The 18,964-nt window shown below is 39.1% G+C and overlaps 1 protein-coding gene across 2 annotated transcripts in view; it reads left to right on the forward strand.

Moving 5' to 3' along the window:
• LOC139140185 (endoglucanase F-like) overlaps positions 1-16,563 on the forward strand; it is a 35,164-nt gene extending 18,601 nt beyond the window's left edge. For both annotated transcript variants that reach the window (XM_070709264.1, XM_070709258.1), the window contains exons 2-11: positions 4,664-4,835; positions 7,983-8,156; positions 8,807-8,991; positions 10,057-10,216; positions 11,123-11,237; positions 12,004-12,163; positions 12,753-12,897; positions 13,460-13,625; positions 14,101-14,294; positions 15,600-16,563. In XM_070709264.1, coding sequence (XP_070565365.1) covers positions 4,664-4,835; positions 7,983-8,156; positions 8,807-8,991; positions 10,057-10,216; positions 11,123-11,237; positions 12,004-12,163; positions 12,753-12,897; positions 13,460-13,625; positions 14,101-14,294; positions 15,600-15,637 — 1,509 coding nt within the window. In that variant the 3' untranslated portion in view covers positions 15,638-16,563. The remainder of the gene's footprint in view (positions 1-4,663; positions 4,836-7,982; positions 8,157-8,806; positions 8,992-10,056; positions 10,217-11,122; positions 11,238-12,003; positions 12,164-12,752; positions 12,898-13,459; positions 13,626-14,100; positions 14,295-15,599) is intronic.
• The last annotated feature ends 2,401 nt before the right edge of the window (positions 16,564-18,964 follow it).

Genomic DNA, 18,964 nt, shown 5'->3' on the forward strand with positions numbered 1-18,964 from the left:
CGTCTACACAAAGGTATGCATTCTTTGCCAACTCGCTTGAAGTGGTTTCGGATTATCTTAGTCCACTTTCCTGACCCGGTCTGTTTCTAACTCACTCGGCGGCCATCTCAGCGAGCGGTGAGTTTGATAAATTGTGAGGCGCTGACTTATGAAATTCCAAGGTATTCATCCACGCCTTTTCAAAAGAGCGATTTCGGGTCACCAGACGGAACTCCAAACACTCATCTCGGGTATGGTGTTTTGGTGTGACTTACTGATGTTTACCAGTTTCCATGGCACCGAGTAAGCTTCAGTCTTGTTTTGTTTGGAACAGATTGCTTCCTTTGTTCAGTTTTGTAAGCATCATCAATTTCAGCCGATTATTTGGATACCATAGGGATCTTTTCACAAGCGCTGGTGTTACAGTACCCACATCTGTTAGACACAAGTCAATTTGACGTCACCATGGAATTTTACCAAGTACGAGTACGAAAGAAATTGAGAATTGTTTGTTCTTTTATCAAAACATTTCTGAAGGAACGATTACAAGTTATAATGGTTAGAGAATATATGAGATGTGATATTGTTGGGCTGCTGGGTTCGATTGAATGTATGCTCATCTCATCTAACACCTTTGAATATGGTCGCGATACAGAGAGGTGTCAAAACAAACTCAGAGATGAATGCTGCAACAGTCACAGGACAGGCAAGCGATAAAGAATCGCTAGTTGGGACAAGTAGACAGCTTGGAGACACCCAGGCACACCGACGCTGCAATTGCATGTATTGCGGCGATTACACAGGACATACATTATAGCATGTATATAGCTGGTATTGCGCAGTCAGAATGCACACAACGACATGTAAATATTCAAACTTACGTCTACTCATGCGTGCGTACACACATGCGTTCATATACCCACTCACATACATACATACATACATACATACATACATACATACATACATACATACATACATACATACATACATACATACATACATACATAATACATACATACATACATACATACATACATACATACATACATACATACATACATACATACATACATACATACATACATACATACATACACGTACTTGGAGAGAGAGAGAGAGAGAGAGAGAGAGAGAGAGAGAGAGAGAGAGAGAGAGAGAGAGAGCAGCATATAATCTACAAGACTTGTAAGTTCGAAAGAACAGTCTGACTTTTGTAAAATTGAAATGTAATTCTGTAGGAGGCACGCGAGTTTCTGTAAGGGTGAATTGCCATGTTGACAACACGTACACCACTTGTATTTACGCAATCACGAGTACTTTTTTACAACGGTTACAGCGGTTTTTATACATTTCTTTCCCTTTTTGGCATTTTATAAAGTCAACGAGATATAAAAAGCGTAGTTTTAACGACAGCTGGAGTCGGAATATTGATCTTAAACCGCTGCCACTTCTGAATTAATCAAACCTCTGTCGGTCTCTATAACGACCTTTAATAGCTACGCTGTACACGAAACCTTTGAGTTTGAAATCTTGTCGACGCTGACGGACACGGAGATCAGTTCTCAACTTTTTGTTGACACATCGCGTTCTTACGTGCTAAATGCCTATGAGTGGTGTATATCGCTTCGTCAGTTCTCAACGCTTTCGACAACGCTGCCGTTGAGCGTTTAGTTTCTTCTGACCAGAACGAAAAAAAGAAGTCCCGGTGATGTGATATGCTGCTGTTAGCTTGATAAAAATGGCTGCGATGGTAGCACAGCATGGCTGATACACCAACTATTGGTGTTAGAAGTTTAGAATCAGAAGGGAGCTTATGTGACAAAATCTTGACTTGAACAATTCTGTTTAAATAGGATCCGTTATTGGTACAGTGATTGATTGTGACAATGCTAACAGTTTGATTAAGTGGCCCTGTTTGGACTGCACTCACGCCGTTTAATTAAGATTTGGCGGTGGGGGGACTTTTGACAGGAACCAGCCATTAATCCGTCTCTTGTGTGACAATACCAGGCCATCATGGCCAAATCTCAAGAACTTGAGTCGGTAAAGTACTGTGTCATGGCTACTTTATGAGTTTTGTGATAACCCCATACCTCGGTGGACGAACCGTTGCGGGTTACAAGCCACAACGACAGGCACGTCCTGACATCATAAAAGTTCGGGAGTCCTACTAGCGAGTCGATTTATACCATTCAGCGTGCATGTCCACATTATTGTATATGACTCTTTTAAATGAATTTAATATCAGAGTGTCTTGCCAAGCTATTTATTGATTTTTGGGCGTTTTGTTTGCTATCCTCCACCTGTTTTATGTCCAGCAATGTCCATAAAATTTTTAAACAACGACAAAATAGTCGACAAGTCTGCAATTTAATTTGAAGGAGTTCAGCGTTGCCAAGAATTCTATTTAGTAAGAGTAATAACCCAACGGCTCTAGGACACTCCTTGACATAACGTTGCATTAGCCAATACTTCAGCGTTGTATAGGCATTCCAAAACAAGCTTGAAAAAACTTTGTTTATTTCTTCCCAAGATATGGACGATAACTATTTGAGTTTCCTCGCCACAACTGTATGAATGTCAGTGAGCCAGGAAAATGCCGCTATGGATCTTACATAATATGAATCACCCTACGTTAAATAATTAAGTAATTTTAATAAATTTGGATATAGACAGATTAATTGTGATCGATTAATTAACTACGACACGTTATGTGTGTAGAGAACTATACACAGGTGGCGTTTTATCAGTTGAAATCCCTGGATCTATATTGACATTATATCACGAAAGCTTGAAAATGGGACCGGGAAGCGACACCGGTGCATCACTTTTATCGAAATAATATGCACAATAAAATATCTATACAACTTTATACCCGCGATAAATGGTGTATTACCTGACGACCCTTCTGAAAATGTTCGCACTCCGAACTGAAAAGAACTGTTCTTATCGAGGAATTGATGTAGTTGATTTTGTACAAGCGAATTCACTCACTTCATCGTCCGATGTGAACACGATAATTTTAATCAATGTAAGTGGCATTGTATTTAGTTGACAAATGCCCAACTTTTTATGAAAAAGTATCTAAATTTGATGATTAAGGTAGCATGCGCCTCAAAAATGAAAGAATAAGAACCTTTTGCTAAAACCTAAGTCAAGTATTTTAACCATTATCGTTCATATTTTGTAACGAGAGAAACAAACTACCTACCATTGACAGAGATCTGAAATTCAAGATAGCTGTCATTCCTATGTTAACTCTATGGAAAAAATTGCTGTCGACTTTCACCATAAAAAGAACACGGCGAAAACTTTATTTTCTTCAAGGGCCTCAAAATGGCCAACAACAGCGGTAGACTAGAAAAAGTACTGTAAGCATTTGAGAGTCCGAATATCTGTTCCCGAGAAGAATTCTACCTTAAAGTCAATAGACCGTTTCGTAAGTTGCACTGATAAGCTACCTTGGCATGAATACATGCCTGGAATGAAGTTTGTTTGATAACACCCAATAGAATACGATAAGATCGACCAAATAATGTGTCAAATAAACTGATGGGTACAGGTACTACTACGTGAAGAAATGGTACTTCGATAAAATGTATGAAGTCATTGAATAGAATAAATAATCTAATCATTTGAACAAAATAAATAAAGTACCTTGACTGACTTCTCGTTTTTGCCAGGCAATTGCAGACCCCTGTGGGTTTGTTTACTTTCTGTGTTGTAAATCTATTATTTTCATTGCCCACTTGCGTTTTATTCAGCATTTGTACTCAACGTTGCATATCATTATTCCTTGTGATACGCTGGCATTGCAAAGGTGACTTGCACCTGTTTAGGTCACCCTGTCCTCTGCAGACATACTTTTTGTTTGGCTAGGACGGGTCCTAAAAATTAAGTAAAGTACATCTGTGCTGTGTATTTTATATTCGTTGACCAATGTCATTGCGATTCAATTTAAGGTAATATGCGCCTCGAAAGTGAAAGACTCAAAATTTTCCTCAAACTTTCCTTGACAAATCTTCCCACCATTCTCTTTCAAAATCAAGAATAAAAATCGGGGGTCACCGTGCAAAATTTGGTACTAGAGAAACAAATATAAACGGATATTTAAAATTCAAAATGGCCGCCATCCCTGCGTTAACTCTATGGAAAATATAAAATTTTAGAATTTCTAAAAAAATAAGCTGGTGAAAAGCTTTCTTACACCGAGAGCTTTAAAATGAACCCCCACAAGTGGTATATCAGAAAAGAATTGTAAAAGTTTGAGAGTCCGAATATCTGTCCCCGAAGTGCGTTCTGCATTACGCCGGACCGATATTCATGTGTCAAATGAACGGCGATGGTTTCACACATATGGGTTATCGACGAATTGCGTGGTTAAGAATTGAAATTCAGTTAAAAAGACATGGTTAAGAATTGAAATAAGGTAAAAAAGGCATGCTAGATGCTCAGAAAATAATGATGAAAACAAATTTGTCATCGTTATAGTAAAAAAACTAGCTGTGATTTTGGTAGATCTGTCATGCATGACGTTCACCTTTGACAGGGCATGTACTTTTTAGCCGAACCATTAATTATGCCGTTTTATTTGCTAGAAGCTGTGACAGTCATCAAAAGAAATCCAAAGGTTGGAAGACAAGACAATCTATAGTGATTCTTTTTTATTTCCAAATTTCAGAATGGCGCGGCCACGTCCGCGACAACTAGCAAGCTAGGTGCTACAACTTCGTTCACGACATCATCATGGCTGTCAGCGAACACTACGATGGTTGCCGTTGTTGGAGGCGTCGTCGGCGGTTGTCTGCTGATAGCTCTGATAGTCACATTGGCGGTTGTCTTATCGAGCGGAGGTAGGTAAACGACAGAATGCGCCTCAGGAATAAATATTCCGACTTTTTTACAATTCTTTTCTGATCTACCACTTGTGGGGCTTCATTTTAAAGCTCTTGGAGTAAGCAAAACTTTCCCCCTCAATCAAAAATTATAGTCCAGGGGTAGCGGCTATTTTGAATTTCAAATATCGGTGGGTGTTAGTCAATTTGTTTCTCATATACCAAAATTTTCACATTGACCCTAGATTTTTATTCATTTGCTAAGAGAGTGTTTGAAAGTTTCATTGAGGGAAGTTTCAGCAACAGTTTTTAAGTCTTTCACTTTCGAGGTGCATACTACTTTAAGATGGACAGAATCGACTTCCCAGGTCACAAAGAATACACTCTACACAGGAGGAATAAACGTTACATTTTATTATGAATTCCATAGAACTGTAGAACCGTATTTCAAATAAACAACTGTTCAAAACTTTTTTTTATGACAGCCGTAGGGCTCAGGGTCAGGGGCGTTGTGCCTCAAAAGTAAGGACTAAGTCCATGACAAACACACCAAATTGGTTAATTCATTATCAATATCGTGTTGATGAGATTATTGGAACAGGTGTGTTAGTTTTGGACAAATAAAACTGTTTGTCACGAGTTGACGTTTTAATTAGCGGGTGATAAATCTGTGTCGATATCAAACACTCTTAAAGATTGCTGTGATGTTGGTAGATACACTTAAAGGTGACACGGTTGTAGGCTGCACATAGTCCTGCTGTAGTAGAGACTTGCATAACATTGTTTGTGGTGTGTATACATGTCGACTTTTCAACACAGTTACCTGTGTGTTTACTATTTACTTTAAACTTATCTTTCATCAATAACAAACTTCAAACTTTTCAAAGCAAAGTAAATGCATATTTCACGCACTAAGGATGCGCACATTTTTTTTCCGAATTTCCGAAGTGGCATCAAATAAAACTTCTGGAAATTATAATCCAAATTATGAAAATGAGAACCTTCAACCCTGTTCAGATGAAAATCCGTTTGGATTGTACCTTGCACACGGTTTAATCGTTAGAATTTTGTGTACACGTACTGAGCACGTCGACAATCGTAATTTTTCGAAAAAAACTTGCCTTTCATCGCTGGACAACTTCAAACTATTTTCAAAGATGATTTAATTCATGACAATTCGTGCACACAGGTGTCGTCAAAAATTCCAACAATTTATAATTTCTTTCTTGAAGTGGGGGATTCAGTTTTATATAATTTTTGGCGATTGTGCTATTTCAATTGTCAACATGAGCGAAAACGAACGCTGTCTCGATACCATGAAAAAGTGGGTTCATTCCGATGTAAATGTTCAGGCATTAGAAATGGTCTCAGACCTGCATCCCTTACAGCACCATAGCTAATGGTGACTATTTTCTGTACTTTGTCCAATTTGATAGATTGGGTCATCAATTTTCGAACTTCTGAAGTGCTAATAGACTGTCACGGTACACGGCACAAATTAAACAGATAGCTCAATTAGGCTTTTAAAATCAAACATTTGGCATCCAAACCAAAAGAAATCACACAATCTGCCTCTTATGCGCGGCGCTTTGACAGAAAAATGCAACAAGAAGTGGTATAAGAGAATATGAACCTATAGGTACACATAATCCAATCAACGGCAAATTTATCAAATGAACACGTCATTGCGAACAGGGTTACATTGTCGGCAATGTAACATATATTTGCGAAGACGTCATACGGTGGGGGCAATTAAGCAAAACGAGCTTGAGATACCGGGTCTCGCGAAACAACGATTTGAAATTTAAAAAATTCCGCTTTGAGAATCAGAGAGACGGTGCAATGGGAAAACGCACTAAAAAGTTGATTACGTCGATAAAATAGGCATATAAGTGTTTTCAAATTGTGTTTTTAGAGCCATATGTTAATAAAAAAATAACACTTTTATTTCAACGGTCAACGAAATACAGATTCAATACGTCAATATATGACGTTGCAAAGAAGTCTTGACAAAGCAAATGTCCGTGACTGTTTTCGAAACGAAGAAGACAAATGGTGAACAAATTGATGCGTATTAATTATGCGGTCACTTTTGTTTTGACAGACGACAATTATTTTCAAATATCGATTTTTTTTATAATGCGGACCCAAGTGACCTTGACTATGGAAACGATTATTCTATTAATATGTTCCTGTTGTGATTCACACAATGTTGCAAGTATCTTGCGAAATTTTGTCCTATGAAATTTTTCTCTTTTCTCTGCAAATCCGAATCGATATCCCTTCGAGTACATTGAAGTAGTTTTTTAGACCTGAAACGCCTTTCACTTTGTCCGTGAAGATAGGCAACGTGCATGGATCACCCCAAATACTACCTGTTTGTTCAACGTTTCAGACAGCGCCATCAAACGATATCATTCTAGGATTCAGTAACTGGTGTAGATGGACAGACTGCCTTACGCGTATCCGGAATCATTCGTTTTTGACAAATCTTGTTCTATATTGGAGTTCTTTTCCCGGTAAACCTGGGATGTACATTTTCAATGTGTTGAGGAAAGCTGGCATGTTTCGTTTTGAATGATATAAGCCCAAGGTTATCCGTCAATTGTCGTGGTTACAGCCAAGTTTCAAGATAGCCTTGGATTAACACGTTTGATATGCATTGAACTTCCGTTTTGTCCGGAATCTCGCGGTCACGACGGTTGTCAATATATTATACCACAAAATAAACTTTATCGGAATGTTTTCGAGGGCCATCGGAAATTGTCAGGTTAGCCCATGGCGACGAAACCGATCCAGATATTTCGTAAGCTTCTTATGGTATGGTTCGTTAGATCAGCCGCGCCGTGAAATTTACTCTATCTCGTCACAGGTTATGGTTGCCTGTGGGCGCTGAAATGAAGTTCACAGTTTTGCTACTTTTCGTGTCATTAGAAGGGAGCAATTTTCTCAAACCATAGTCCCTCCACTGTGACGGACCAACTAGTGGTGCAGATCTCAAATCAGTTTGCTGGAACATTTTGGTTAAAAACGGAAACTATGAGGTGTGCAATCTTAACACAGCTACTCTTTTCTAGACTGTGTTGACACAACTTTATTATATGTACAGAGGATCAGTTTTGAGTTCTTCTCTCTCACAGTTCCTTACCTTTTACTTCCCTTTAGATAACTTTCCAGATAGTTTTAACTACACGGAAGTCCTTCACAAATCGCTGTTGTTTTACGAAGCCCAGCGTTCGGGTGAACTACCGCCCGACAATCGAATCCCTTACCGGGGCGACTCGGCTCTCAACGACTCCGGAAGAAAGGGCGAGGATTTGACGGGCGGCTACTACGACGGTAGGTGTTGATGTGGTTACGTGATTCGTCGGACCTTAATTCCAAAAATAAATTTCAGGGCGTTTAATAATTGCTGCGCATGCCCACACACACATTTATCTGTTGTTGTCCAAGTCTCAAAATGCTATTCCTGCGGACACGCTTTTTGTGATTGAACGTTCATAGTTTAGATAGACTGCACCTCTCCGGGACAAATATTGGGACTCTGACATGCATGATTTTTTGGTCTACCATTTGTTTTGGGCCTCATTTTAAAAGCTCATGGAGTAAATTAACTTTTCATCGGCTTATTTTTGTCAAAATCAAAAATTTAAGTTTTATGCGTACATTTAACACAGGATGGCGGCCATTTTGATTTCAATATTACTAAATTTACGGTAATTTGTTTCCATAGTCGCAAAATTTGCACGGTGACCCCCTGATTTTTATTCTTGATTTTAAAAGAGAATGATTAAAAGTTCCGTTGAGGAGAATTTCAGCAAAATGTCAGTCGTTCGGTTTCGAGGAGCACACTACCCTAGTAGCTGGTATTGTCTTCAAACCGACTAACGGACAAAAAGCAGGCATTGCCATAAAGCAGAAGTGAGCGAAGGGAAACCTTCATATCGCGTCACCTTTGACACATTCTTCAATCTGATTCCTCACCGTAGCGGGCGATCACATGAAAGCAGTTCTCCCAATGGCTTGGAGCATGGGTGTGCTAAGTTGGGGATTTCTAGAATTCCGTGATTCCTACGAAGACGCTAATGAAGTTAGATACATGCTGGACTGTATCAAGTGGGGAACCGACTACATTCTCAAATCTCACACGGGTGACTATGAATTTTATACGCAGGTAAGATGAGCTTACAATGATATAAGTTATCATTTTTCTTTGTGTTGAAAATTTATGTTTTTATATCTTTATGTCAGGTTTTTAGGATTAAAAAATCCTTTAGAGCCAAAGAGCAACATCTGATTAGCATGGCAAGTGCCAAAATCACCATCATTATCATCGTCGTCGTGTTCGTCGTCGTCGTCGTCGTCGTCGTCGTCGTCATTTTCGTCAAAGATATAAAGTGTGAGATTATGAGAATTAGCAAATACAGAGCCTGGGAAGCAGGCAGATGTTTAGATATAGACTGAGAGTTAGAGACAGCAGAGGCAGACGGACAAGCAGCAGAAAAATAAAGGCTCACATAGAAAAACTAGTGTTATAATAGAGACTAGTATAAGTATATTAAATTCTTTCCTGGGTGTTCATCAACTATAAATCCTAAAGTGATAGAGGGCGCTTTATGGTTAACAAGTCATAATGACAACCTGCGCTCGATGTCTATGCACCTCCTCTTCCGGTTCCGTTTCGTGTTTTCAGGAATAGAGACATGAAACGCCTGATCGATGAATATCTTAGAATGTCCTTTATAGATGCATCAAATTACAAATGCTATCATCACCATCAATATTAGAATGGATGATGGTCAACCTGCGTTATGACAATCTGTGATTTCAACCATCCAATGTGTGTAACTCAGATCCCATGCAGTTGAAGGGACAATGGGTGTGACTTAAGAACGTTATTCATCATCCGTTCTTCAAATGTTTTTCTCAAATGTGTCTTTTTTAAAACAAAGTGTTAGCCATTTGAAGACAATGCATTTCGTACAATGGTATTGTCGTCAAACGAATTTTAGATCTAGGAGTAAACTAACAAAGGGAAAGGGCATTCGATCCACGTCGACTACTTGCACAGCGGGCATTTCGACACCGCGACTTCGGAGAGGAGTACAAGAAACTACTTTATGAAAAACGAACAAATATAGAGAAAAATGGCCAAAATATTACAGCCAAAGGAGGTTGCATGATCCTAAAAGTAAAATCTCATCAAACACACGACGATTGTTCCATCTTGACCCCCTAGGTCGCTGACAAAGACCTTGACCATGGATACTGGGGAAGACCGGAAGACATGACTATGGACAGACCCGCTTACCCTGTCAACACAACAGTTCCCGGATCTGACGCTGCAGGTGATTCGGCGGCGGCATTGGCGGCAGCTTCTATTATATTCCGTGAGCACGGTAAGAACATCGTCATGGAAATCGGAAAGATTCCCGTGAATGAAAGTAAATTAAAGAAAAATGTTGACAAAAGGTTATATTCAGTCTGGTTAAGCCAAGCGACAGACGTTTACAGACTTCGAGTTCTTTCTTTGCCCGAAAAGAATATTACGGGAAAAGACGATACAATGTTAATTGTTATTATTGATGACATCGTACCAGTTGCCGCTGCATACCGTGATGTTGTCAATTTGAAATTTAGCCTTGTCACTCACAGTCACCTGTGGTCTATTCTGTTCTACATCTATATATGCGCCCCATAGACGTGTGTATATATGCCTGAGAAGGCATATATACATAGCGCGGAATAGACCACAGGTGACTTTATTACATGCCTCGTATATCGAACGTCGCGCGCTCCATAGGATTCAATGGTAACTCGCCGATGACGTAGCGGGCCGCATAGTCATCACTGGACTGAAAGTGAACCGGAACTATTTTCAACTTGAAAACTTTTGGAATTAAAAGTCTTGAAATTTCATGTTTTGCACAGAAAATCCGGTTTTGGGGAAATTTCGCATAAAATATATTGATAAACCGCATAACAGTAGTTTAAATATATCAATGCGCCATTCGATGATGAAAATCGTTCTATTTTTAACTGTTTTTCGTCTAAAATGAAAATAAAGCATTTGACTATATTTTGCCAATAAACGTAAATATTTTTGGTGCAAACTGAGAAAGAGAGGCATGTAATAAAAACATTATAGCCCAAACAAGGGACTATGTACCCTCGGGGCAGGAGACCATTTGCCCTCCTTACGTCGGGCAAATGGTCACCTACCCTCGGGCACATAGTCCCATGTTTGGGCTATAATATATAGTATTGTCACTGGAACTTACAGTTGTTCTGTAATTCATTCTCAGACCCAGAATACTCTGAGAGGCTGCTCAAGCATGCCAAAGAACTATTTGAATTTGCTGACAATTACCGAGGGTACTACAGGGATTGTCTCCCAGAGGGGAAGGGCATCTACATTTCGTGAGTAACGTGTTCAATCTTGCTCGTTGCCCATTCGATATTCAAACCACAGAGGAAACTTTGATTTGATTTTTCCCTTCATTAATTTTGTGGCGTCACTGTCATGTTCTCCCACGTTCATTGCACTGAGCAGATATATGATAATAAGAATAATTTCTTAATACTTATAATTGTGACCAAATTTCAAACAAAAATGAGTTTACAATACAAAATATTTAAGAGTGCTCACCAAAAGTAACGATTAGAAACAGAACTAAAAACAGGACGTATAAAAATGACATGATGACCCACAAAAAGTTTGCAAAATGGTACAACACAAACACAAAAGCAAACATGGGAAAATGGTATTATATCTATGGCAGTACTCTTTGAAGCAGAATCGGACACGCCTGTACACTGCAATCGCCCTTCGAGCGATAACTTTCTCGATGCCATAACAGCCGCGTTAGAAAACAGGTTTGAAATCTTGCAATTATAGAAATGTGACAATCGTTTTTTTTTAAATCGTGTTTACGATGTAGTCGTACTTTAATGCGCTGACATTGACATTGACTTGTGAGAAGACTTTACATAAGCCGATAAGGGAAAGGGTTATGTGTGTTTTTCATTAAAACTTGAACTTTCGGATGAAAAAGCACGAAGGAGCAGAACGATGCCTTTAGAAAAATGAGAGGTAAGAAAGAAATCTAGGTACAGACTGGAACTGATAGAGAGAACATAAACTCACATTCTTACATTTTCTTCGAAACTGTTTTTCCACAAACAGGAACTCTAATTATCACGACGAGATAGGATGGGCTAGTATTTGGCTCTACAGAGCAACCGGTGAAAACTGGTACCTAAACAGGACTGAAGAAATTTATCATAACATGACAGGCGGAAGGCCGTATGCGTTTGGGTGGTCTATCGTGGATTCTGGCGTCCATGTAAGTGATATACATTCTCTCTCTCTCTCTCTCTCTCTCTCTCTCTCTCTCTCTCTCTCTCTCTCTCTCTCTCTCTCTCTCTCTCTCTCTCTCTCTCTCTCTCTCTCTCTCTCTCTCAATTCTTGTTTTACTTTACACATATATGCATACATCTTTCGGTTCCAAAAAAAATTTTTAATTCGTTCCTCGTCGAGTCACGATCCAAAAAACAAATTTTAAAATTGTTTCAGCTGACTTGTGTAAGACTTGATTCAAGTTCACAATTTGTCATTTCCATGTATTTTTACTATGCATTTTTCAAATAACTTAGGCCTATATGGTTCGGTGATTTGAACCAAGTCCTTGAATTGTCAGTATGTCACCATGTTCAGCAACTTGAGCTGATAAAGTGACTTCCGTATAGCAGGGTGTTAAAGGTATACACGTCTGCAACATTGGTATGGTATGGTATAAACAGCTTGACAATGTGATTGGAGTGCTTGAGTCATCGAAAATGCATCAAAATTGGACATCGCAGATAACAAAAAAGAAGCTGTGATAACCCTCTCATGTCTAATATTTTTGTCTTTTGCTTCGGCTCTCTTTCCAGATGTTGTTATACAATGAGACTGGTGACACCGAATACAGCAAGCGAGTGACCAGGTTTGTCGACGAATGGCTCCCAGGAGGAAGAGTAAAACAAACAGACAAGGGTCTTACCTTCAGAGACGGCTGGGGATCCTTGAGATATGCTAGTAAATATTAATAATGAAAAATACTGCACATCAATGATTGATTACAGAGAGTATTAAACTTATAATTGCACGAAGGTTATGAAGAAAACGTTTCAAATTACATGCATATATAATCCAAATATACACAACATTAAAAAATATGTATTGCATTGGTTCTGTGTTTGATAATCTGAAGCTTCAAAAGTAAAATAACGGCAGTACATGTACCTACGTTAGACTGTAAAGCACAGTCGTGTGCGGGCGCTCCACGTACGATTCTAGCTTTCACTACAATGAAGCACTATAATTTTGTAATATTCCGATTTTATTCCTCGATAGAAAACAACTTCCCATTTTGAGAACAAATTTGCTGACCACTTACCCTTTTACTGGAGGACATGTTACTGGAAATATCTGTTGTTTCATTGTCTTGGCAAAATACATGTACAATGCTGAGTGTTTGTACATGTAAAAGCTCATAAGATATAATAGTATTAGATTTAGTACGATTTAGCCCATGCTAGTTCCATGCCGGACATACTTTTTCCAATAACAATACATAAATATTTGTTTTCCTTTTCAGCTGCGACGGCATTTATTGCTTTGGTGGCTGCCGAGAATAACTTGAATGTGGAAGAGTACCGTGAATATGCCAAAAGTCAAGTTCACTATGCCCTGGGTCGCACTGGACGCAGTTTTGTCTGTGGTTTTGGTGTAAACCCTCCGGTACAGCCGCACCACAGAAGCAGGTGAATTGACCTTTGACTTCTTGATATGTCAGCGACTTGACCAGAGTGAAATTAGGTGTTCCCCACTTTCAGAATGGTGGGATGTCACAGAGTATATGAAAAGGAAAAATTGTGGAATAATTTAGTGAACACTGAATGAAAAATGACCAACCATGATCAGAAAATGTCCGTTGTCGGCAACCTCTCCTGCCATAAGGTCAGAAGCGGCAGACTCAAAATTTACAATAATCTCAGCGATGCAAAGCAGCGCTCTTTAGAAAAAAAATTGAATAGAAAATTGTTGCTTTGCAGACGAATAAAAGAAACCGCAGATAGGTATTCAAAACATTATTCTATCACTCGAATACTTGTAGACGGACAGTAAACGTTCGGTCACGATGTTCCAGGAGGGCAGCGGAGCGCCCTCAATCTACGGATATATAGTATTAAAGGCAGGTTTCATTTATTGTTTCTTGTTTTTCTCATCTCTGCTCAGTTCCTGTCCTTACCCACCAGACCCGTGTACCTATGGTCTGACGTTCAACGTAAACCAACCCAATGCGCATGTGCTGTACGGTGCAATGGTAGGAGGCCCGGATGAGAACGATGATTACGTAGATAACAGAAAAGATTACTACAAGAACGAAGTAACTCTGGACTACAACGCTGGCTTTCAGTCTGCGGTGGCAGGTAAGGTTAAATCAACGCTGACGTCATGAGGAAAAGCCGACCATTTGTTTTCAAGAATCCATAGCAGATGTGCTTTACTTGACATGTTTTCCTAAGTCGGTTAGACGTACGGAACTATAATTTTTGGCTAATGTGCAGCGTCTCGGAAACTGTTATCCAATTGGTTGGTTGAATATGACCTATAATAGAATAATACAAATAGACTCCCTAAGTTGCCGTGAATAGTGACAATCGACCAATCTGATATAATATTCCGAGCACGCGGCGCATGAGCAGATAATTTGACGGGAAACATGGCAGTTGTTGGCAACTACCCTCCTGCTGCGACCTAAAATATTTCCCCTCCCGCCAACGAGTTGGCTCCTGCTACCTCTCTCCCCCCATCATAAAAATTAGCCGCTGGCCATGCACCCCCCACCCCCACCCAACAAGAGCCCTTCGCACAAAATCTCACCACTAACCAAATCTCACCAAGATCCCTGACTGCCGGCTTGTGACATATTTCGAAGTTGTCCGCTGAAATATAATTTCCCCTCTCGTTGATGATGGAAAATGCCCAACTGCCCTTTCTCTGATATAAGAGAAAACTTGGCAGCCTAATTTTCGTGTGCGGCTGTTGGCTGCCGTCCTTGTGTCATCGAAATAGGGAGACGATATCCAGTTGGTACACGATCTCTATTCAATTTACAATAATCATTTATTTATTTTTATATTTTTTATCCTTTACACTAAATTCTAAGTTCATCATTTTAAGTTAGGTGTTTATTTTACTGTATTAAGGTAGTATACTCCCCAAAACTCAAAGACCCAAACTTTTGCACAAACTGCCCTCAAGGAAAAGTTAAACATTATCTTTCAAACTCAAGAGAAATGAACTACCTATCGATATTTAAATAATTTCAATAAATAATAATTACAATTTCCCATGGAAATTTATTTTGTTGATTTTCACAAAGACATGGCGGTTGACTTCACCATCTTTATAATGAATCCACACAGGCAGATTACCAGTGAAGTTCTGTTAATACTTTGAAAGGCCGAATATCTGTCCCCGATGGGCATTGACCCCACCTTGACTCGAGGGTAGTCCTATATGCTGGCCCCAGTCGCTTGGCTTTTCTCGGCAGCCTGAGCAGTTACTGGCCGGCCTTGCCAGGATCTACGCAACAGCCTACCACTGACGCCCCAGTCTGCTGAAGTTTATTCCTTCAATTTATTCTGCTTTCATATTTATATACCGATAGGTTTGGAGCTTTAGTCACGTGTTACCTTCTGAACTCCACCGATATCTCTCTGTCTTTGTAGGTTTGAGACATATTGAGTTGAAAGGTCAGCTTCCATGAAACAGTCTTCTGGTTTTGTGTGTGGCGATGCCCAGCCAATCACGTGAAGAAGTCGATATTGAATTAGCTTATACCAAGCGACAGCGAAGGAGCCATAATGCGCTGCAGTACGAAAGCCTACAAGCAAACGGTTACGTGAAACCACCTGAAGATTGAAAAATGCATATGCAAACCACAGTACTTAATTGGTGCTTTTTTCCGAGATTTAATATCTCTTACCATGTTTACAACTTTTTTACGAGTGACATTTTGAAGCACTTTATAAATTAAACGGAATTTCTTTGCTGCTATTACGCTTAGCTTAATATGACAGGTGAAAACACCTGCACAATCCGTCCAGGAGCCATGTTTAATTTGAAACGGTTGTTATTCGAAACGGTAGTTAATCGAACCGAGATAGAAAACAGGAGAGCCCAGATAAATAGTAAGCAAACATACACGTAGACAGAGAGATCGCTGGATGGGGACAAAGGAGACTTGAAAATTGGACAGAAGCGAACAGGGTACGGGTGATAGTAAAAATTAATAGCAGATATGCGATGGACTAAAAGTCGACAAATACAGATATAAAACAATATTAATTAGAGACACAGATGCGTTTTAAACGACATAGTTCAACTTTTCCTAATAGCCAATACAATAAATATCAGAAATGTCCCGTATTTACACACAAGAGTTGCCGAAACGCTATATTCAAGCATTTTGAAAGTCAATGCAATAATTTAGGTAGTTTTGTTGAAAAACAGGACGTTCAAAACGTCAACTGTTGATTATATTGTTCATAATTCTTTGTAAAGATAAGATTTGCATTTGTTTACCGACAAAGCTATGTTAAGCCTCTACTTTTGTTTTGATATTTTTGTTTGGAGAATGTAAATAATACTGAATTGTAACTCTAAATAAATCGTGATATGATTTTAATAATACTATCGTTTGACTTTTTCATTCTATATATCTTTATACCCTTGCGAATAGCTGAGTTTTTCAACGATTTTTAAAGAAGGAAATGTTGGTTCTCACACAGAAGTCAAGCAAGCTGACACAATTTTTTGCCAAATTTAGCATCGTGTTTCGTTTTTGCAAGTAATTATTCTCTGAAATTATTAGGGAAATGGCTAAATTAGTACTGTTCGCAATATTTTTCTCATTTCTATTTCGCAAGAGTGACCGGACACTCTAACCACATTCAGCGTATCCAACCGTGACGAAATTGCCTGTCAAAAGGTCTCCACTCACTATTAATAACAATCTGGTTTGTAAGAAACCATTGTGATGAAAGGGTTAAGCACTCCGCATGACAGAATAAACTCATCAGCTCTCAGCAAAGGATCCACAGATATTCGAAAAAGTTCAGATAGGGTACCCCTCCCCCCAAAAACCAATAAAACACACAATTTTCTGCACTATGGATTGACACTGGATACTCAGGGTCAATGACCTTATAAGTACACTGGCGTAAAGACGTTTAGGCATGCAAGGCTCTTCCTTTTTTGGTCCCTATTTATTTGGGGCAGATGTCCGATTATTTTCCTAGCTAAATGTCTCCTTAACACTCTTAGTTATTTGACTGTATTAAAGCTTGAATGCCTGTGGAGGCTTTTCATCGAAATATTCAGCTGATAGGTGGCTGAATGACGAGAAAAGGTCAATTACATACTTTGATAGAGGCTCAATCTACAATGCAAGTTTATTAATTTGGCTTTCGAGAGAAAAACCGGCAAAATTCGGCCATTTTGGGAACTTTTCTCTGGCAGATATTTTTACTTGTTGGGCTGCAAAAAACGCCCTCACTCGGCAGAGTACTCGCCTCTGCTTACTTGAGAGGGACAATGTTTTCTGACACTAACTCCTCATCTCACTTTACACATACATACATAGGAGCGCAAAAAGGTTTTTATTATGCATCTTTCATATGTCCATCTCAAGTTTAAACAAGAATTTCTGCATTTGGAAAAGCTCACACTCAGGTATTACTTTCCTTGTTGACTATGGAAATCAAACTACACTCAATGACAGTGAACTATCTTTATATCTCCACAAAGTTTCAACCGACATCGAATAACATACCGGGAGCAAAAACTGTATAACCTCACAAATCTGAAGCTCAGGCGAGGCAAGTTTGCTCACAACTTTAACTCAGACACTACTTTCTTTACGGACTTTCTTCCTGGGTAAGCACAACGCATGACAGTGACCTAACTCATCTCCACAAAGGATCCACCGATATTGGAAAAAAGGTCGGACAGGGCACCAAAAAAAAAGCAAAATGCAAACGTTTTTCTGTACTTTGGATTGACATGGGATCACCGTCAGGGTCATTGACCTTACAATTACTCTCGAGTAAGGAGTTTTAGGCATAAAGGGCTCTCCTTTCCTTTATTAGTGCTTAATTTGGGGAAGATGCCCATTGCTTCGTAACTGAATGTCTTCTGAAGGAATGCATCGATCTAAGTTTTCGACTGCATTTAAGCTTACATACCTGTGGAGGACTTTCATCCAAATATTGTGGTTTCCAAATATTAACCTTCTATGTGGTTTTATGCCTGAAAAAGATCAAATATACGCTTGAATATAAGCTTGGAAATATAGATCTCAAATACAACTTACTCTGCCAACTATGGATAACCAAAGTACTTCTCATGACAGTGAAATAACTAATATCCATAATGTTTCCATCGGCATTCAATATGGTCTTGGGAGCTAAAACTGATTTCTCCCCGACCTTTCAAACCTGAAGCTCAAATCAATCAAGTTAGGTTAGGGTAATGCTTAGGTTAAAGACAACTCAAAATCAGGTACCTCTTCTATAACTTATTAGCTTTGTCGGTTACCAAAGGACTCTGCATGACAGTGAACTCACTTATCTATACAATGGATCCACCCATACTGGATAAAGTTCAGACAGGGCACAAAAACGAGCAAGAAAAGCAGACAATTTTCTGAATTTTAGATTGACATTGGGTCACTCAGGGTGATTGACCCTACAAGTAGACTGGAGTAAAGGCGTTTTCGGCCAGCAATTCTTTGCCCTTTTGGTTGTCCATAATTTAGGGGCAGATGTTCGATTATTTCGTCGCTAAATGTCTTCTAAAAGTAATGCATTTTTACTCCATTAAAGCTTACCTACCTGTGGCGGACTTTCATCTAAATATTTACCTACTGAGTGGTTTTAAGCAGAAAAAGGACAATATACGCTTGAATGTATTGCTTGACATGGAAATAAAGTTTACTTATTTTAATTTCGTCTGAAAAAAACAAGAAAATACGGCCATTTGGGGTACTGGGTGCCCCCAAACGCCCTCACACGGCAAAGTACTTGCCTCCATT

This window comes from Ptychodera flava, chromosome 1 (genome assembly GCF_041260155.1).
Source record: "Ptychodera flava strain L36383 chromosome 1, AS_Pfla_20210202, whole genome shotgun sequence".
NCBI classification, from domain to species: Eukaryota; Metazoa; Hemichordata; class Enteropneusta; family Ptychoderidae; genus Ptychodera; species Ptychodera flava.